Source organism: Myripristis murdjan, chromosome 20, assembly GCF_902150065.1.
Source record: "Myripristis murdjan chromosome 20, fMyrMur1.1, whole genome shotgun sequence".
NCBI classification, from domain to species: Eukaryota; Metazoa; Chordata; class Actinopteri; order Holocentriformes; family Holocentridae; genus Myripristis; species Myripristis murdjan.
Window position 1 is genome coordinate 4,539,502 of NC_043999.1, and position 21,626 is coordinate 4,561,127.

The following is a 21,626-nucleotide window of genomic DNA, read 5'->3' on the forward strand; positions in this document are numbered from 1 at the left end:
ATGTCTCATTTACATGTAAAACAAAAACAAAAACAAATGCAAGGAAAACGGAATAAAATAATAATAATAATAATAAAAAAGTTATTAGTAATTTCAATTTATTTATTTGTATGACCCAGAATCACAAATTACAAATTTGTCGTAAAGGGCCTTACAGAAAAATACAACCTCTGTCCTTAGACCCTCACATCGGATGAGGAACAACTCCCTAAAAAACCGTACCCCTAAAACCATATGCCTAGTACGTTTTGTTTATTTGTTTACCAATACTTCACCTCTCTCTTTTCTGCCATAGGATGCACAGAAATTACATAGAAATTGAATTTCAATGGCAGGATGCTTTGAAAATCAGTCACACACAGCAATACACCTTTATTTTCAATGTGCACATATTTTCACATCAATGTTCTCCTAATTTAGTGTTTGCCCTTATCTGAGGGAGGCCTTATAGAACAGATAAGGAATGAAAATAATGTTGTGACCCTCAGAAATAAAAGCTTGAGTATTCCTTTATTATGATTCACAGAAAGGAGTCACATTTGAAAAAAAAAAAAAAAAAAAAAAGGATAGGTGCCGTTACGTTCCAAGTACACACTCATGAGTCAAGCTACTCCCATATGACAAACAGCAAGGAGGGAATTGCGCACAGTGAGTGTGTGCCTAGTTAGGCCGAGGAGCGCTTTTATCTCAAACTCTTGCAAAGCCCGTGATCAGTGATGCATCTGGTGCTGAATGTATGAGCAGGGACTCCTGTGATCAAGAGTCTGCTGAAGTGCTGTAGCTCTCACAGGCCGTGTGTGTGTGCAGAGGAGGAATCCTCCAGCTCGCTCTCCAACAGTACACAACCTAACACTTGCACCCTACTGAAGTACACCAGGGTGCATGAGCAGCTTGTAGTGCTCGTCAGTAGCACCCTCAAGAGTACAGGCTCCAGTAGATAGTGTTGAAGAGCAGGTAGGAGAGGGGGAAGGCCATGCGGGAGTACGAGTCGATCATGTAGCTGTTGCTGAGCAGCAGGTCCACGTTTTCACGCACGGACCGCTGGCGGCGCAGGCGGGTTCCCTCTGTGCGCGGGGCGTCCGGGGTTCGGGCCGGGCCTGCGAGGGGGTCGGGGGTCAGGGTCTGCATCATGCGCGGGAACGAAGTGAGCTCGATGTCGTCGTCGTGAAAGCAGCCGTCGAAGGCCATGGCCTGGCTGGCGTTGAAGGTGGAGGGGAGCTGCAGAGTACAGGAGGCAGAGAACCTGCAGTTACAAATCCAGTTTATCATACACGGTGTTTGTTGTTTCATATGGAAACCCTAGAGAGGCCATGCATTCATACTTTTATTTACTCCGTTTTTCCATAATAACTCAATGGACTAACGCCTCAATGCTTGTCAGGCACACTTGTAATGTGTGCTCCCTCTAGATCAGTGGTTCTCAGTCTGTTTGGCTCATAACCCCAGAGGAGCTGAGGGCGTCCCAATCTGTTAACGCCTTTAAAAGAAATCTTAAAACATACCTTTGTAGCCTGGCATTCTCTGGCAATCCATTGTATATACCTACTCACTCATGTATTTATTTATATTTATTTATAATTATTATTATTTTAAAAATTCTCTCTCTCTCTCTCTCTCTCTCTCCCTCTCTCTCTCTCTCTCTATATATATATATATATATATATATATTTGTATGTGTGTGTGTTTTAATCCTCTTTAATCTCTCTTCCACTGTGCCTTACTGGTCTCTATTCTATCATGTTTTTACCGTTCCTTATGCATGGTTGTATCTTCATTGTATTGTTTTATTTTCATTGTATTGTTAAGCCCCTTGTATTGCAGTGGAAAGTTATATTAATGTTATATAAATAAAGAGTGATTTGATTTGAAGTTTGATAACAATTTAATTTAATTTAATTTTTTATGAGATCTTGAGTTATTTATGTCATTATCTCAAAATAACAAATGTTGTTTTCCCAAGAGGAAAACATTTCCCAACAGGATCATTTTCTCAAGATCTCGCTGTTTTCCTGAGCTAATGACATGGTTAACTCCAGATGTTGAGAAAACAAAACGATCGTCACAGATCTTTTCAATCAAGGCCTGACACAGGCTGACAGCTTTATGTCCTGCTGTTTCAGATGATATTCACATTACTGCACGTCATCTACAAAGACGCTTAGCGAGGCTTCAGCTTTATCCACCGGACAGTCAAAGTGAGCCTGATGTCGCCGTGAGCCACATCGCTGAGCAGCTACGAGGCCTGATCTGTATTCTCCTGCTCCTCTGTCATCGCTGCACTCAATGATGTTTCCTGCAGTGATTTCATATACTACATTTTATTTTCTCTAGATGTTGAGTTAATTGTGTCATTATCTCGGGAAAGCAAAGTTTTGTTATCTTGAGATCTTGAGAAAATGATCCCGTTATCTCGGGAAAACAACATTTGTCATTATGAGATAATGAAATGAATAACTGGAGATCTCGAGAAAACAAATTACACTGACTCGTTATCTGTGGGAAACAGAGAAAATATAAAGTATGAATGCATGACCTCTTAGGGCTCCCGTAGTTTCAAGTACCGGGGATGGAACAATTACTGGTTTTACTATAAACTGTGATACAATATCTGGTTACTTAAGTTATTTCAGATTTTACTGATCATGAAAACCGGTCTGGGATGCCGTCTAGCATCAGTTTAGCCTCAATCAGTCGAGTCTCTTTAACGGTACCGTTGTGCTGCTCTGATACACACGATGGACATTTGGGATATTTTTTGGTTATGTTTTTTAAAACCGCAATGGAAAAACTGAAAAAAATATTTTTGTTGGCTGTTTACTCGAATCGGCCATGCGTGTGCACGAGGTGCAGAGCTCTAATGGTCAAGATGCTGTATTTTATACTTTGACATGTGGCATTGTAATGCAGAACAGAGTGCAGATAATTTAAGTTGTGACTTTAAATACAAAAAATAGTGAAATTATTTGACATTTTCAGCACATTTTAGCAATGCTGCAAAAACACTGAAAACTGTGATGATTTTTACAGTAATTATGATTTTGAATTTTCATAGTGGCTCATCTATACATTTCTGGCTGAGTGTCTTGGTGTGATTTCACTGTTTGGCCAGTAGAGGGAGCTGTTGTCATGAGATGGCACCATGAGACGCTCCCTCCTTCCTAACCCTGCCTGTTTTACCGGTGCAACTCTGCAGCCTGTGCTCTCACCTTCCCCCTCCTCATCTTCCTCATCTCCTCCATGGTGGTGCAGTAGTTGACGGCGGCGTACTCGATCACAGACAGGAAGACAAACAGGAAGCTGGTCCACAGGTAGATGTCCACCGCTTTCACGTAGGACACCTGCACGAGAAAACACACACGTGCACAAACACAATCACGCACGTATGAAACTCACACACACTGGATCAAAATGCAAAATGACTGAATACACAAACACACACACACACTTTACACGTGCACACACATGCATGTCACATGAAGGGCAGGTTAACGATCTTACAGAACAAGGTGAGATGACAGGTGTGTGATGCATGTAGGATAAGTCAAGGTGTGTACAGGCAGGACTATGATCAGTTATTAACTGGATGATTGTATGACCTGGTATATTTCCTTTATTTTAGACAGCAAAGTGCTTTTTCGAGCTAAGCGCCAGGATTTCCTAGGTTTTTTTCTCTCCCCGGGTCAGTATGACAGGTAAGTATGAAGTGAGTCGGGTCCATAGAAATTTAATCCAATCCAAATTTAATCCAGTTTGCGCTATACAAATTGGATTAAATTTCTATGGACCCAGCTCGCTTCATACGTACCTGTCGTACTGACTTGGAGAGACCTGTTTCAACTCAGTTTCCACGGTTGACTCATTTTCCCTGCAGGTGAGCGCACAAGTTCAGTAAACAGTAAAGGCAAGATTAGCCTCAGAGTAGATTACAGCAGAATAGGACAGAATAATAGAAGAGGAAATAGCTGGATAAATTCAATTAGTTTAATGAGTTTATGATCAAATTGAAATGACTCATATTCAAATTAAGCTATTTAATGACTTTTTAAAGACAGAATGAGTTGGATTTGTTGGTTGTGAAAATCCAAGATTGCATGGTCTCTGCAGACACACACACCAACACACACACACACACCAACACACACTTCTAGTTTTTTTGTTTTTTTTTTAGGGAAAATCCTACTCATTCTGTCTTTAATTAAAGCCTAATATCTTATAAAAACTGAATTTAAGACATTCTCAGAAATTTAAAGCACCTACAGACACCCTGAGCTACACACAGTCCATAAAAACATACGACAACACACACACACACACACACACACACACACACACACACACAAACAGACCTGGGGCATGGAGGAGGAGACTCCTGTGATGATGGTGGACATCGTCAGCACTGTGGTTATGCCTGCAGGAGGGGAGTGCAGAGGTGTGTGTTTACCTCACAGCAGGTTTGTTTTCACAGACATGACCCAGCCTCTGACATTCGGTGGCAGCTTGTCTCTAAGCCGCCACCCCGAGGGAGTTGCACCGACTTTTGGGGGAGACAAGTCAACTGGAGCCAACGCGCCGGCAGAAATATAATCAAGTAAAGACACGACGGACCTTCATGCAGAAGTGAAATGCTGTCGGATGCAGAACACAGCTGCATGCATTTTTAAAAATTTATTTCACTACTTTTCATGGCTTGCAACATAAAGGTGCACTTTACAAATTTGCCCAGGTTTGATTGAAGTGAGAAGCTTTCGACTGAACTGAGAAAAAAAAGTGGAATAAGCATGTAATTTATCAGGAGCAATACACACGCCACCATCAAAATACATGCTTATTCCACATTTTTTCTCAGCTGCAGGAAAATCTGCAATCTTGCATAGTGCACCTTTAATGTATCTGACATTAAAGGTGCATGTTTCCTTTTTATTCATTCCTGCAGGGCACTTATTCATTCATACATATTAGCACTTGAATATTCATTACAGCACTGTTTATTTTCTGCCCCATTTTTACGTGCTTCCTTATTTGAACATTAATTTGAACATGTCAGCCATCCCAGCATATCATTTCTTAATGTAATTTTTTTTTCTGCAGCTGCTGGTTATTATTTCTATATTATGCAGAACATCAGCGACATGAGTCTGTTATGAACCAGCAGAAACGCTGCTCTGTTCATTTGCATTCAAATAAACTTATGAATAAAAAATGTGAAAGTCACAGCCTGTCAGTTTAATGCATCTGCACATGCTGCGTGTTGCTGTGTGTGTGTGTGTGTGTGTGTTACCCAGGGAGACGCGTGCAGGGACGGCCCTCCTGTCGATCCAGAAGGAGACCCAGGACAGAACGACCATCAGCATGGTGGGGAAGTAAGTCTGCAGCATGAAGAAGAAGATGTGCCTCCGCAGGATGAAGTTGATGTACAGTCTATTGTACCAGCCTGACACACACACACACACACACAGAGAGAGAGGTTAACTGTAAAGCCACAGCCATGGGCGTCCAGTTTAAATGTCCTGATCGTCCACCTGCTCGTCATTATCAGTCTCTTGAAATAGCATCACTTTAATAATGTCTGTGTAAATGCTGGCTATTGTAAATAAAAAAGTGAAAATCACTCTTCATTAGAAAGCAAAACATCAGCACATTCAGGTGTGCACACACACACACACACACACACACCGTACTTTCACTGTTGTAGTTGTACATGATCTCCTGTTTCTTAAAGTCTATAATCTTTGCATTTCAAGGACTCTAGATGGATTAACCATAACTAACCCAGCTGAATCAAACTATTATTTGAGTTAAATTAAGTATGTTTGTACGTATTCTTACTATTCATAATTATCATTATTTGAGATTCATAATGTCTGATGTAATATATGTTGTAGTATTTGTTTTGTTGTTCGGTTAAATGTTGTTTTTTTGTGTTATTTATGTGAGTCAGTGCACATCTTGGGATGAAAGATGAATTTCCTGGGAAAATTCTGACAATAAAGTGAAATCAAATCAATCCACAAAATGCTGGAGGCGCTGTAACTGTAAACAACCACAAATACAGACAACAGCAATTATATTTTCGTGAAGCGATGATGAATATAAATGCAAATGACACTGATATGATTGGTAATACAAAAAGACATTTATGCTTCAGTACCAGAGGAAAGACTGTTTATCACAGCTCATTTACTGTTGTGTAAGTACAGTTGTTCTTTATTTACATTATGGTGTTTCCTTTTTTTTTTAACATCATTTTGGCTGTGCTGGAATTTTCATGCTAAATATCATCGCATGCAGGTTTTTGTGTCATGACGTTCCTTGAACTTGGTCAGGTTTACAGCACTTATGCTGCAGGATACACTCATATGGATCAACATTAATCCAGCTTAAACAAAAAAGTGGGTTACCTCCATTCCTGCATATACAAAAGGTGACTAAACTGGATTTAGGTGGGTTTAACCCTCCACTCTGCACTCTCAAATCATTTTGCAATGCATGCAATCAGATTTCTTTTCTATGTGTTTTTTTTTCCCCCTACATTTTTAAATACAAACTTCAGCTTGAAATGAGCGGCTGCCCTGCTTTAAAAAAAAACAAAAAACAAAAAAAACAGACGTGGACGTGACAGCAAAGTGTTTATGAGGGATTATTTCCTGGAGGAGGCTTCCATTTCTATTCATTCATTCTCTTGCAGTACAAAAGGGACACACACACACACACACACACACACACGGACCGGTGCTGCTGTAGAAGGCCAGGCCGCTGGACGGGTGGATGTGCTCGATGAAGAACTGAGACAGGACGATCTCGTCGGTCCTCAGAGAGTCGTTCCCGTTCTTCCAGTAGAGCATCAGGTCGTTCTCGTTGTACGCGTCTGCACACAGAAAGATGCATGAAACTTCTCCACAATAACAAGATCCAGCCTGTCTCAAAGTGTTTGCTTGTCCTAATTTAAAAAAAATAAAAAACTAAAACCTCTTCTCATTAGATAAAATGACCGACAGATGATTTGGTGATAGAGTCTATAAACAGGCTTGAGAATTTCTTCTTTTTCTTTCTTTCTTTGTTTTCTTTGTTTGTGTCGTCAGTATATTGTGTTTGTATTCGTACTATTGTGCTTTGGCAGTAAACACATTTGTATTTCATGCTAATAAAGCCCATTTGAATTGGGAGAGAGAGAGAGAGAGAGAGAGAGAGAGAGAGATGAATTAGGGTTTGGGTTAATTTTGTCAACCACTCATACATGGTTGAATATATGACTTCATTAGGTGTGTGTGTGTGTGTGTAACCCTATTACTGCCAGTCCCGAGGGTGTGTATGTGTGTGTGCACTGTATATGTGACTCATACACTCATATATGTGTGAGTGACTCCTAGTAGTGTGACTTGTGTGTGTGTGTGTGTGTGACTCCTACGGGTATGATGCCTGTGTGTGCATGAGTGTATGGATGTGTGTGTATATGAATTCTATTTATATGAACAGTGTGTGTATGTGTGCATCATCATGTTGATGTATGTGACTCCTGTTCATGTGACTCTCGGATTGTCTACGTGTTTGCGTGCAGGTGTGTGTGTGTGTGTGTGTGTGTCTCACAGCTCTCCAGCTCCAGCGAGCAGTTCTGTGTGTCCAGAGGGAAGCTGCTGAAGTCCATGGAGCAGAGCGACGTCACCGTGATCCTGCAAAACACACAGCAGACCTCGCTACAGACAAACACACACCACAGTGCATGGTGAGTGAATGTCTCTCTCTCTCTCTCTCTCTCTCTCTCTCTCTTATGCAACAGCTCTGACACAACATCTTTTGTGTCCTGGGTTGCTCTTTCTTTACTTTGCTTGGGAAACCTGAACTTGACCTTTCTCCCTCTCCCTCTCTCACTATCTCTCTCTCTTGCTCTGACACACACACACACACACACACACACACACGCACACACACGCACACGCACACACTCAAGGACAAACATACTACCACGTTGGATCCATTGTCCCAAAGATCACTAACCTGGATAAGCAGAAACAATCTCATTGGTTGAGCTAAACCGTGGTGGGCGGAGCCACAGAGCCATGTTTTTCAGGCTGAGCAGCGACAGACTGAAGGCCAGCGAGCAAAGCAGGAGGTCAGAGGGGAGGAGGCCAATATCACGAGGCGAATATCATCTGCAAAATTATAATCCAGCCTAACTACTGAGCAATCTCGGTCAGATAATTAGCCCAGCTGACTTTCAAAGTTCGAATCAGCCAGACTGGAGTGCTGACCTTGTTCACGCTGAGGATTTTTGTTGTTGTCGTCTGTATTTTGCCAGTTTCTGGAGGCAAACCAGCAAACCAGCATGGATAAATCCTAAACCAAATAAACACTGACTATTTCGGGTAGGGGGGAAAAAACTGATTCACTTAAGTATCGTGATTGTTGATTTTTTACTTATTTTCTTATTTAAAGTAAAGTAAAGGAATCCATTGGTACCAGTCATGTCATGGTGATAAATATTGCTCCAAATTTCAGGTAAATTTCGGTGAGGGAAAAACAATAATTTCCAGCGGGTCACTTGACCTCTGACCTCCAGATTTCTGAATGAACCCACAGGGCTCCCCTCTGCAGACATGCCCGCCTTATGCTAATCCCACGCAGTTTGGGCCACACATATTAAAAATTTACAACCAGTTTTCACCGGAAGTCAACCAGCGAGACAATTTCTGCTCTGTCAACTAAAAATGTTTGTACGTTCCAGCTCCTCTTGGTGATTCTGGAGTTTTTTTGCTTGTTTTTTTCTTGTCGGTTGGATTTGGGCAGCTGAGCTTTCCTGCTGTGTTACTGATGTACTCCAGTTTCAAACGTGCTTTTATTGTGAAAATGCGTCAGATACAGTTGGAGAGAAAGCACGACCCAGGCAGCTGCAGAGGATATTGGGCCTCATTCACCAACCGTTCTTAAGAGGAAATTTCCTCTTAAATCCCACTTACGCATGTTTTCCCCTTTGGGATTAAGAACAGCATCTACACACACTCTTACACACGTTTGAGTGCGAAATAACTGGTAATTGAGTTTTCTTCAATTCCACAGTTGTATAATATTGTAGCATTTAATTTACAATAATACGTGCATCATTTATAATATTTTAAATGATTATTTTCATTATTTTACAAAGCATCACTATCTTCAATTTTGGTCACTGGGAACCATGCCATCCAATAATATACATAGTTTTTTTCCTCAAATTTGAATTCAAACCTTTTTTTAAAAACTGCAAATTAATTGTGCACCCTGTTCTAAATATATACATCATTACCTGAACATATGTCTTTTTTCTGTTATTTTTATCCACTACTGATGCTGCTAATCATGACGGCTGGTTTGCTGCTCTCCTCCTGCAGCAGGACCTCTTGGGACCTTTTTTTTTACGTTTGGACTCCGGTGCCCCGCCCTCTTTAGACTTTCGTTGGGGCGTTCTCGATACATTTCTGTGAGTAATTTGTGTGTGTGCAGGCGGTCCTGCAGGCTCATGCATGTTTATGGGAATCAGCCGGCTTTATGAGCACAATAGGATTCATCATTATAAAAACACAGATGCGAGCAATTCCACGGTTTAAGAACGCGTCATGAACTTTTCTTAGGACCTTTCCTCAGAGCAAATTTAAGAAAAAACGTAGGAAGATATTGGTGAATGAGGCCCATTGTCTCTCTGGCAGTTTCTTCTTAGTAACATCTAGAAAGAACCTCCTGAATTTTGAAGAAATGTCAAATATACTTGAGGGCGGTTCATGAAGTTTGCCACGACTCCAAGAAAAATTGTCCATGTCCGAATGTGATCACAGCACAAGTAACATGAAAACGCCCGTCAGGAAAAATTCAAATGCGTGGAAGCCAGACTCACTCAGCCACACGCTCCCAAACACACACCCGGATGCCGGTACCTGACGCTGTAGAGGATGTTTCCGTCGGGGTAGACCCGCAGCATGATGTTCTCCATGGTGGCGTCGTGGATGAAGGAGCGCTTGGAGTGGACGAAGAACACGTCGGGAACCCAGATCTTCTTCACCAGCCGGGCATCAAACGTCCTGCTCTGGTTGTTCCTCGACGGGAACGCCAGCCGCTCGTCTTTCCAGTAGTGACGCAGGTACAGCGTCATGGTGAAGTCCTGCGGGACGTCCCAAGGAGCCATCAAGTGAATCACAACAGCCTTATTGTCTTTTTTAAATCACAATTATGTGATAAAAACATCGGCCCATCTCTAAAGAGTGCACCTAGGTATTCTCCAACGTTTTGGCCAAAATCATCTTTTTCCCACTTACCCAGACTGAGACCAGATGTTGGACACCATTTTCACCTCTGTACGTCCACTGGTTCAGTTCCTATGGGGAGCATTTTCTTCCAAGCCATGAATTTCAAATCCACATGACCCAATGAGCAAATCAGACCGCTTAAGAATCGCTATAAGGTTTCTTTTATTCACTTTGATGGAGCCAGGCTAACGACTCCCATAGACTTCAAGTCTTTATGCTAAGCTAACACGAAATGCTACCCATAGGAACCAAACCACTGGACACACAAAGGTGAAAATAATATTGAACATCGCGTCTCAGTCTTGGTAAGTTGGAGAAAGGGGGTTTTGCCCAAATCGTTGGCATATTCGTTTCACTCAATTGAGAAAATGTCATGAACCATTTTTCTACCGGCCGTCAAGGCCATGTTTTACCGACAAAATTTGTAAATGGAGTTGACATGATGTTTCCCTACACTGACAGAGAAAGACAGAAGAGTGTGTATCGGGGCTGATAGTCGGTTCATACCATGTTGACCTCTGAGATGCTGTCGATGCTCTCCACCTGCACGTCGATACCTACAGGGATGGCCGCACCTGAAATCAGGAAGAGAAGAGGAACCTGATCAGATTACTGTCAGTGAACAGCGCTTGAGCAGAACATCAATAAATTTCCCTTCCTGGAAATTTGGCAATGCAAACTTCCTGTAGAGTAACGAAGAAGCAGCAACAGGCGAAAATACACTCATCCTGCTGAACAGACGTGTGTATGATGGATGAAGTGAGCAGCAGAAACACACTCTGCACCTATTGTGTTCCCTCTGAACTAAACCACAGGGTGAGACTTTACATTGAACCGCAGGAACACAGGAGCAGGCCCATTGTAAAGGGCTAACCTGTATTTCTGCTCAGGGGCAACACAAAGAGAGCAGAGTGTGTCGCTGCCAAGCTTTTCTTTAACCTGACAACGTGAAGTCGGCTGTCACGTCGGAAAAAACCTCCAATCTGCAAAAGGTTAACGTCTCGGAAATCATAAAGTTCCTTATGTTCTTGACATTTTGCGGCACTTTTTGAACGTTTTGGTTCCGTTCCAAGATCGCGATCGGAGAGACAACATCATCTGTCACTTCTGGTTGCTTTTTGTGAGATACCAGCAGCTATAAATGTTGTAGGCATGAAAAGGAAAGGAAATGATTTCACTCCACACAGCCAGACAGCTCAGCGGCGTCTGGCTGTAAAACCGGTGAGGAAACCCGCCTCACCCTGTTTTAAGAAGCCGCTAACCAACACAGGATTTCATTAGTCTGAGTTTCAGTGGAGAGTTTTAGTGCACCATGATGATCTAAATGCTGCTGCGCCCCGACCAGAATAAAATCCTGGGGGAAACACTGGATTCTTGGAAATTTTTTTGCAGTTTTTATGACGTGAAATCACAGTCGATGAATCATTTCATCCATCACAATCCGCCTCAGCTGACTGAGATCCTTTGAGTCGTTGTTGTTTTTTTTTTTTTTAAAGGCAGCCAATGTGCAGCACAATAACACAATAATACAGATCAAATATAATTTCTGTAAAGACGCAGCGTCATAATCCAAGTGACAAATAGCAGCATGTGGACGAGGCAAGAGAAGCACACAGACTCGCTGCCACTTGTGGTGTTCCTGCAGTATTTCTATAATCATTTAGCAGAGGTCCAGAGCAGCCACCACATGGTGAAAATAGGTTTTACACCGAAAGAAACTGTGAAATTAGGTCTATTTCGGCCTGTTGTGTTGAACAATAAGCAATCGTGCCCACAAGTTCACAAGTATAGCTATTTTGTAACTTCGTAAATATGGATATATGCAAATTTAAGTATTCTAGTGCCTTCTATTTCTTTTGTGCATTAAAGGAAATGACTTCCCCAGACAAGATGTTCGATGTGTAAATCAGACAGCTTCAGAGTTGCTGTCAGGTTTATTTTTTTCACTTGACAGAGCCAGGCTAACGACTCCCATAGACTTCAAGTCTTTATGCTAAGCTAACAGGACATGTGACTTATAGGAACTGAACCGCTGGATGTACAGAGGAGAAAATAGTATCCAGCTTCTGGTCTCAGTCTCTTTTTTTTCACTACATTGAAAGAAGCCATTTGGTATTTCACTGTACCTGAGGATCATCCTACTGTGTATTTTAAGTGGCGCTACAGTGTCTTGTCATCCCTCCACACAGTGCTTCGGCTCCCAGAAGGAACCTTTAATCATGGAAATTACAGCAGAAGCCTGCAGCCATGAAAAAATGTGGCAACTCGCGGGCTAGACATCAAATAATACGCATCGTTTACCTTTCCTCTAATCGGAGAACGTGTTTCGTCTCACTCCGCTAATGGCAAATTGCTTGTTTGGCGTCTTAAAGGAAAATGGCCCTGATGTGAGGACCCTTTAGACTCAACTGACTGAGTCTACGTGGCTCTCATCGTCCTGTGTGCTGATTCAACTTTATTCGTCAGTTCAGTTTAGTCAAAATGTCTCTCACTCAGTTTTGCGTGGTGCACCTTTAGAGAATGGTAAAGAGTTTAAATGCTCATAAACATGTTTGTTCGACTTGATCTGATTATTAACATGATCAGAATTGGTGCCAGTGCATTTTCTGATTGGAAGACAGACTGTGAATTTACCCTCCTATTATCTTTGGGATCAGTTTGACCTCATTCAGTGTTTAACGTCTTTAAATACATGATTAACATTGTCCTTTTTTGCTTCACATTTCATGACTTTTCCTAATTTAATGGGGACAAGTTGGTAAACATGAAATTAAAATGATGACATCTTTTCAATGTCCTGTACACATTTTTTACCCATCAGTGTTTCTTTGGGGGGTCACTTTGAGCCCCGGCCTTTTTAGTTGTGTAAAACATATAAGAAACTTCATCATTTTACACACATTTGTTTCATTTAAAGGGCTATTTAAGCAGTCAGCAAGAAACATGAAGTATCTCCTGTCCATGTTTGCACTTGTACATATATTTTTTCTTTCTTTTTATTCTATATATATTTATATTTATATTTATATTCCTTTCTTTATTTTTCTTGACTAATTGCTCTTTTTACTTTACACTTTGAGTGGGAGTTGTTATTGTAACAAAAAGTAATTTCCCCCTGGGGATCAATAAAGTATTCTGATTCTGATTCTGATTCTGACAAATAAACCTGGGTAAAAAAAAAACAAACATTTTAATCATTTTCTGGAGTGGCTGGGGTCAAATTGAGCTCAGCAATTTAAAAATATAAAAATGTTAGTCAATTTTTAAGGTTAAAAAATGCAGCAAAAATAGTCAAATCTTCATTCTGAGCATCTAAATCTGATCTTCGGCTGAGGAGGCGGCTGAGTCAGGTGCAGGTACAGCCGTGTGAAGAAGCGTGGCGTGCAGTATCAGCCTCTGGCAGCTTTAATCTGAGCGTCTGTCCACCTCGCCCCCCCACTGCATCCGTCTCATTAGCACGAGAGGCCTGTTTAACCACAAAGTCTTAAAGTAACCTGACTTGCACGCACAAACAGAGCAAGAAATAGCCCAACAACACAGCTTCCCTCCGCAGACGCCCCCAAATCAAACTCTTAATCACAGCTTCTCACTCGCTGCTTCCTTCACCGGACGCCGCAGAGCAATCAGGGTGCGAGGAGCCCGGGGAGGCTCGGGGAGCTTCTGGCGTTGTTTGGTGAACCAATCCGGCTCTGAAAACCTGGGCGACTAATTTTAGGCCTCGACCCGCCGCTGCGGCCTGCAGACAAAAACGTTTGTTTCCTGCCTCGGCCGCAGGCATCAGCAATGATTTGACATTTTGTTACGCTTGTAAACATCTCCATCTGTCACTGAAGTGTAACACTGACGGGAATATAAAGCTAAACCAGCTCGGACCTGTTCAAGCCTTCACTTTTGCATGCACACACACACACACTCTACACACACACACACTGGTCTGGCTCTGTCTAAATTCCTGGACTCTGCCTGGAGCTTTACACGGTGAACTTTCTGGTTTCGGGCTGTGGGACGACAAGAAAAACAAACTATTTCCTTGAAAAGCCGCATGCTGTGTGTGCGTGTGTGCCTGCATGTCAAGTGTGTTAATTCCCCGTGAACGTTAGCGTCCCGGCAGCTCAATAAACACTTTATTTAATGAAGTTCATCTGACAGGCAGGACCATAAAGCTCTCAGCACGGCCCGGCTCTCTCCACAGTTACGCGGTGTGACTCGTAAAGCCACCGGCAGTGCAGACGCAACATTTAGCGTCGCCGGGACAACGCTCGCTGCCGGTGGGAAAACCTGAAACTGAAGGTCAGCGGCTCCCTCACAGCCTCTTTACCCACTTTTCCCTCTTTCCCTTTTTCCCCATAGGCTTCCACTTACAGTAACACCACTTAAAATAGACCCGTGGGCAGCCAGTGTTTCATGTGTGGATTCGGCTCACACAGTATGGCCGGGAACAGGGACGAGTCGACGATGAAACAGCATTTCGAGTGCGCAATGTGACGTTTTTCAGCTGAAACGGGATGTCGAGGCGGGACAAAACCACGTAAGAATTACATATGGCTTCTACGCCAGCTGACATGGACGCTGTTGTAATTGTGCGCCATGCAGTCCCGTGTGGGATGGGCCATTTAGGTGGTGCCGCATGAGACGAAAATAAAATAAAATAAAATAAAATAAAATAAAATAAAATTCATCCATTCATTCACTCTATGGACAGAGCGCAGGGGGGCGATCATTCAAAAGTGATAGAAACAGGCTAGAAAATAGAAAGACACTTTTATCTGATGTGATTATGCAAATGTTTTATGAATATTTTATTGCTATAAAGTGTTTCCTAGGAATTAAATAAATGGATTTTCGATTAACAAAAAAATTTACAAAAAAAAAAAAAGACCATGATTATTAGTAGTAGTAGTAGGAGTAGTAGTAGTGGTAGTCACAGCAGTAGTATAGTATCATTTGTAGTAGTAGTAGTCTTGATAATAATAGTAATAATACAGTTTATTTATAGAGCTCCTTTCATGTATATATTATGGTATGAAAAATAAGGTCAGCCTTCCTGTCATTATAGCAGACAGTTTTCACATTTTACAACTAGCTGTTGCCACTGCATCAGCTAAAGGGAATCCTACAACAAAACAACAAACAACAAACAAACAATAAACATGCCCCGTATGCATGGCAGAAAGATGGACCGGATGAAATGATATGAGAAGATTTCCTGCCGGTGTAAGCCGCTGCTGCCACATCTTTGATTTGTTTGTTTGAAGTAACGCGGTGAATCTCAACTAGATCCCCTCAGCTGCAGCCCCACTTTGTGATTTAGACTCATAATAAGACAGGTGTGACTTTACATTAAAAAAAAAATCTTGCAGCTTTATATCATTTGCATGCGTATATGATGTTTTGGAGAGAAACCGGACAACTCTTTAATCCCTGAACGTACAGCCACACTGCCCGCAGACTTCAGCGTTCAGGCCGTCCTCAGCAGCATGAAGCGGCTTTAACGGTGCAGCCTGTCGCTTCCAAAGTCACAAAGCAAAAGAGGAAAGGTGAAAAGGGATCAACGGGGGGCGGGGGCTGTATCTGGGAGACGTCAACATCGCCACCCTAAACAATCCATACTGACTCAGCTCAGATTAGCGCCGGCAGCTCGGCTCTGACAGCCTGTAATGTCATCAATCCTCGGGGCTTTTCAGCCTCCAGGAACAAAACAAAACCTTTCTCTGCTAAAAGGGCTCAGTCAAAACCGGCGTGTTTGGGAAACAAGCTGCAATCTGATCGTCACTGCGGAAAATTTCAAAAACCTAAATGATTTTGACACAAAAAAATCTGTTTTTTGTTGGCAAATATCTTTAAGATGAAACTATATTGAACCCACACTGCAAAAAGTCAAATCTTACCAAGATTATTTGTCTTATTTCAAGTCAAAATGTCTTATTTCTAGTCAAAATATCTCATTACACTTAAAATAAGACATGATCAGCTCAGAAATAACTTGTCTTTAGCCAATTTTCACTTGTTTCAAGTGAAAATTTACTTGAAACAAGTTAAAAATTAGCTTGAAACAAGAAACATATTCTGCCAATTTACTTGTTGACTTGTGTCACAAGTAAAAATTTGCTTGTTCCATTGGCAGAATATGTATATACTGTAATACTTTTTGCAGTGCAGTGGGGAAAGTTTTCTGAGAGAATGGGGAGGAAAAAAAACGAATATATTATTATCCAACTAGAAAAGAAAAGAAAAGAAAACCGCAGAAACGATCAGGTAAGTTGGTATGTTAAGTAATCTTTTTGTTTGCTTGTTTTCCTGATTGACTACTCCCCAGTTTCACCACTGTGGTCGACCGCAGAGTGAAAGACGCATGGATATTTACACGGACTACATTCTTACAATATTACTTAACAGATTTTCTTGGTCAACGTCAGTAACGACTCGTAATCATCACATTTCTCAGAAGCCAGGACTTGTCTCCCAGATGCTGACGGTGCACGTTCGAGGGTCGCCGCATATTTTCTGCTCGTCGACCGCACCGGCAAAACAAATCAGCCTGTTTCATTTTTGCGTGCTACCGAAATTGCTTTAATGACGGGGGAAGAATGTCCCTAATGAAACGCAGGTCGGTTACCTGCAAATGAGGTCAGGAGAATTCACACGGATATCGACCGCTGCCAAAATATCGCGGCGTTTGGCAGGTCGCCAGCGCTAAACCCCAGCCCTGCGCCTGCTTCGGATGCCGTCATGATGTGGAGGGCTGCACAGGCTGCAGCATGCACTTTACAGGAGAAGGTTATAGCATTTTATTTACATTTATAGCAGTTTACAGGCGTCCTTTCGAGCGTGACCTACATATGGAAATGCTGCAAGTGCTCAACACGTGGTCGGCATGCAGGCAACAACAAGAAATGTCACCCGGGAGTATTTCTGGAGCGCCCAGGGGTGGTTTTGACGAGGGAATGGTTTGGTTTAAGAGCCGCCAGACTGTTCCTCTCTTACACACACACATGCACACACATGCACACACACCCCGGCGCATGCATGCACACACTCCAGACCTATAGGCTTAGGTTGGGCAGGAGAAGCTGAGGTTGCTCTGTGTGTAAAATTACAGCTCCTGGAAATGCCGCAGGGCCTCGGGGCAGACAGGGCTGCTTTTGTTGTCCCCACCCTGCACGGAGGGACCACAGGCCGCTGTCAGGGCCGTGACGCACACACACACACACACACACACACACACACACATACATACAGTACGTACAGTGTCAACAGGGTAAGAAAAGGGCCTGTTTCCGCTGCACGTCATGAAACAACGACTGCAGGTCTAAACCCAACAGGAACTGGATCTAGTTCATCCGGTTCTAGTTATCATTTGTTTGTTTTTTTTTAACCGACTTCAGGGTTCATCAGCCCTGGAAGCAGATGAATGTGTGAGTTCAGGTTTTATTTGCTGCAGCAGATGTGTCTGCCCCCCCCCCGAAATAATCAACCTGTGACAAAGAGGCAGAGGAGGAGGCAGCGCTGTAGACAACGGTGGCCTGTGAGGTCATTAAACACATCACCGCAGGAGGACGGTGGCCTGTGAGGTCATTAAACACATCACCACAAGAGGACAGTGGCCTGTGAGGTCATTAAACACATCACCGCAAGAGGACTTCTTCTTCTTCTTCTTTCCTCGAATATTTTCAAATTTTTAAATTTCCTTTTCATGTCTCGCTCATAGATCGGTCTCTCTGCTCCGTTTCGTCTGTGTCCGTGAGCTTCCTGAACACGTGCACAAATGTGGACGAAATGAAAGCAGAGTACGGACAGAAGCTCCGTCTGTTTCTGTACGTGAGAACTGGTCTGGCGATGTGAGGCTGGGGTTTATAGCACTTAGAGGGGAATGGCTGCAGTGACGTCAGGAAAAGGCACCTGACCAGTAGATTTAACGAAGCACACAACCTGAAGGACAGGCGTAGTACATTTAAACCCAGCTTGATTAAAATGTTGATTTGTACATAACACAAATACAAATTGACATTGTCCACAAAAAAATGCCCGCAAAGACGGAAACACCAAGGTCTGACTTGAAGTGAACACAGCATTAGCCGAGTTAACAGCAGAATGGTGTGTGTGTGTGTGTGTGTGTGTGTGTGTGTGTGTGTGTGTGTACAAGAGAGTGTAAATGGGTCTCAACATTCGCCTACGGCCTGGGTTGACAAGCACTCCTCTGCAGTGACCCTCAAACATGGCAGCCACACGCTGTGACCGTCGGCCTCGTCACTGACGCACACGTGTGTGTAATCAGTCGGCGATAAGCGCCGCAGAGGCTCCGCCCCCTCGGCAATCGGAAAATCCAAAGAAGTGCCACAGAAGTGCCTAAAAGGTTGGCTGCTGTTGCACTGGAAAAGGGCCCAAATAGTTGTGTGTGGGTGTGTGTGTGGGTGTGTGTGGGGGTGTGTGTGTCAAGGTCACACCTTGATACACAAGGGCAGTTTTACCTTGATGCCCTTGAAGGTGAGGACCTGTGAGCCTGGGAAACAAAAACATGACCGGAAGTTATTTGAGTTTTAAAGAGCAGCCGATCAGCTGTCCTGCTCCGCGAGGATGAACCCCGTCAGCCCTGGTGACCTCATGACCTCTCCTCTAGCGTATTGCCATGGTATTTGGCGAGAGCATTCATGCTCCCTAAAAGACAGATTCCTCTTGATTGCGGTGACCTCATGATCTTTCCTCTAGCGCCACCCCCAGGCCAAACATTTGACTTGTACACAACATATCTCTGTGGAACAGACAGATCGCCCAGTCACTGAACATACCAATGCTCCCCAGAGAATGAACCCTATCAATAATCAAAATTTTAGATGATTGCAGCCGTCCTCTACATCAGTGTTTTCAGTTACAGCGGTCCCTCGTTTATCGCGGGAGTTACGTTCTAAAAATAACCCACAATAGGCGAAATCCGCGAAGTAGTCAGCTTTATTTTTTACAATTATTCTAGATGTTTTAAGGCTGTAAAACCCCTCACTGCACACTTTATACACTTTTCTCAGACAGGCATTAACATTTTCTCACTTTTCTCTCTTGTTTAAACTCTCAAAGTTGTGATGACCTCTCCCCCCCTGGATTCTGGGTGTTGGTCTTTGTTTCCCTTTTATAGGAGGCCTGCAGTTGGGAGTCGCAGAGGTGGGCCAGGTGGATCAGCCACACCTGCACCTATTTCCAGTAATTGCTGCTCATTGGTACAAAAGAGGGCTGACTGGAGCAGTTCGCTCTCTCTCCCTGCAGACATGATGGTGGTGGGATATTTTTTGTTTGATTGTTTGGGATTGCCATCCTGATTAATGTTGGTTTACACTGTTAAATTAAATTCATTTCATTTAAGTTTGTAAGAATCTGTGTGGTCTCCCCTATTTTTTGTCTGAACACTGAGCCGGTTCATGACAAAGTGGGGGCTCGTCATTCTTGGATTTGTTAACTTGTTTTGGCTTGAGTGGCTGTGGCCATTGTTTGAGTTTTCCCAGTAAGTAATACTTGGGGAAATTGTATTTTGGTGCCACATTGCCACCTGTGTAACATTTGTGGGAGATTCACACAGATTTTGGTTTGGTTGTCTGGGGAGAGAGCTTGTTTTGTCCCTGGTACGAAGTGTTTGCTGGTTCTGATGAAATGGTTTTGTCTTGGATTTCTTTTCCCCGGTTAGGCTTTAGACAGCGGGTTCTGGTTAGGGAATCCGTTGTTCTCAACTGTAGTGTGGTGGTGAACGTGGGTAGAGCATTCTGCTCGGGAACACCTTCAGTGGCTTCTGGGTGGTCGCTGGTTTAACCAGTTGCTTTCCCACCCCACTGAGTTCGAGTGTATAAGTACCCCCCACAATTAACTGCTCGAAGACTAGGGTTGAGTTAGTTAGTATTTGGTCAGATAGGTTGGGGGACTGAATTCCAGTGTTTTTTTTTGTGTGTGTATGAACCAGCATTGAGTATTGTCTACTGGTCGGTAAGTGTTTCTGAAAATGGCTTCTTTGGAGGATTTCATTCAAGCGCTTTCCATGGAATTGTTGGATGTGTGTAAACTTTATGTGGATTCTTCTGCAGTGACCCCTGCAAGTCTGACCTTTGAGCAACAGAGGGAATTGTTAATGCTCAAATTGGAACATGAGGAAATGATCCAGCAGAAGCGATTAGAAGTGGAAGTGATGAAACAAAGAAATGAGCAGATGAGGTTGGATCTTGAACATTATAAACTTGACTTGATAAATGAGGGGAAGCTGTCTGTTGAGGATGCAGTGCAGGAGGAATCTGTTTTTGAGGTTGGTGTCATTCCTGTACCAGTGCAAAAAATGGAGCTTGTTTGTGGTTTGGTCACTGGAGAGGTGGCAGTTGGGGTGCTGCCGGCATTGCCTGCCAATGGGGTCAATGTAATGCTGGGCAATGACCTAGCAGAAGACAAAGCTCAGACAGATGTTTCACCACCTAATGTGATTTCCCAGGTGCCTGTGTCACTGCCTTCAGAGCCAGAGGTGATGACGGTTGAGTCTGATCCTGGATTTGAGTGTTTTCCTGCTTGTGCAATAACCAGTGTTATGTGTCCTGAAACAGATGAGGCTAATCAGCTGGTTACAGGGGAGGCCGAAGTTGTTGAAAAACCAGTGCCCCTTGAGTCCATTTGTCATGAGTTGATGCAAGAACAAGAGGCTGGTTTATCTTTGACGGCCCTGTTTGAGCTGGCTTCTCCTGAGGAGGATTGGGAAACAGCGGCTCAGGAATATTTTGTACACGGTGATGTCCTTGGGCAGAAATGGTGTGCACAAGATGACAATTGTGTGGGTGAACCAATTGTACAAAGTGATTGTCAGCACTCAATCAGCACTCGTTTTTCTGGTCCCTTTACATTGAAATGGCTAGTTTCTGAACAGAACTTGATTTCCATGCCCAAAGGATTGCATAGGCTGGGCCATGTCAAGTTGTTGGGGCATTACTTTGCTCTTGGGGCATCTTCCCTTGGCCCCCCAGAGGGTGGGTGCTTAAAACCGATCATGTGTCAGTACGGAGGTGTTTACTCCGGTGGGGGCAGTGTGTGGGGAGGGGGAATGGCCGATTGAAGTTGTGCTGCAGGTGCAGGTTTCCCTGTGGTGTACCCTGACTACAATCCCCTGATGCTTAAGAAGATGGGCTTTGTTTTTGCAGCCTTATAATTTAGATTCACTGTACTGTAGATGTAAGGGCTGATGCCTATTAGTTGCATTGTAACATGCTTCTATGTTTATACTTTATGTCTTTGTTGATCCGTCCTGCTTCCTCTTAAATGCTCCTACAGGTACCAAGGTTGCAGAGGGGGTGAGTTGGAGCAGATTGGTATGAGGTATTTTGGAATAGGCCTTACACATAC

General features: G+C 43.1%; 1 protein-coding gene and 1 long non-coding RNA gene across 2 annotated transcripts in view; one reads left to right on the forward strand and one right to left on the reverse strand.

Moving 5' to 3' along the window:
* Positions 1-915: 915 nt before the first annotated feature.
* Positions 916-21,626, reverse strand: part of LOC115379082 (gamma-aminobutyric acid receptor subunit rho-3) — a 32,291-nt gene continuing 11,580 nt past the window's right edge. Inside the window, exons 3-10 of the mRNA XM_030079763.1 lie at positions 10,779-10,846; positions 9,903-10,126; positions 7,585-7,667; positions 6,728-6,865; positions 5,279-5,431; positions 4,347-4,408; positions 3,207-3,338; positions 916-1,218 (exon numbers count right to left, since the gene is read on the reverse strand). Of these exons, the coding sequence (XP_029935623.1) occupies positions 916-1,218; positions 3,207-3,338; positions 4,347-4,408; positions 5,279-5,431; positions 6,728-6,865; positions 7,585-7,667; positions 9,903-10,126; positions 10,779-10,846 (1,163 nt within the window). The remainder of the gene's footprint in view (positions 1,219-3,206; positions 3,339-4,346; positions 4,409-5,278; positions 5,432-6,727; positions 6,866-7,584; positions 7,668-9,902; positions 10,127-10,778; positions 10,847-21,626) is intronic.
* LOC115379084 (uncharacterized) lies at positions 2,122-5,895 on the forward strand. The gene is made up of 4 exons (XR_003930193.1): positions 2,122-2,288; positions 3,110-3,308; positions 4,466-4,588; positions 5,283-5,895. It is a non-coding gene; the product is annotated as an uncharacterized LOC115379084 (long non-coding RNA).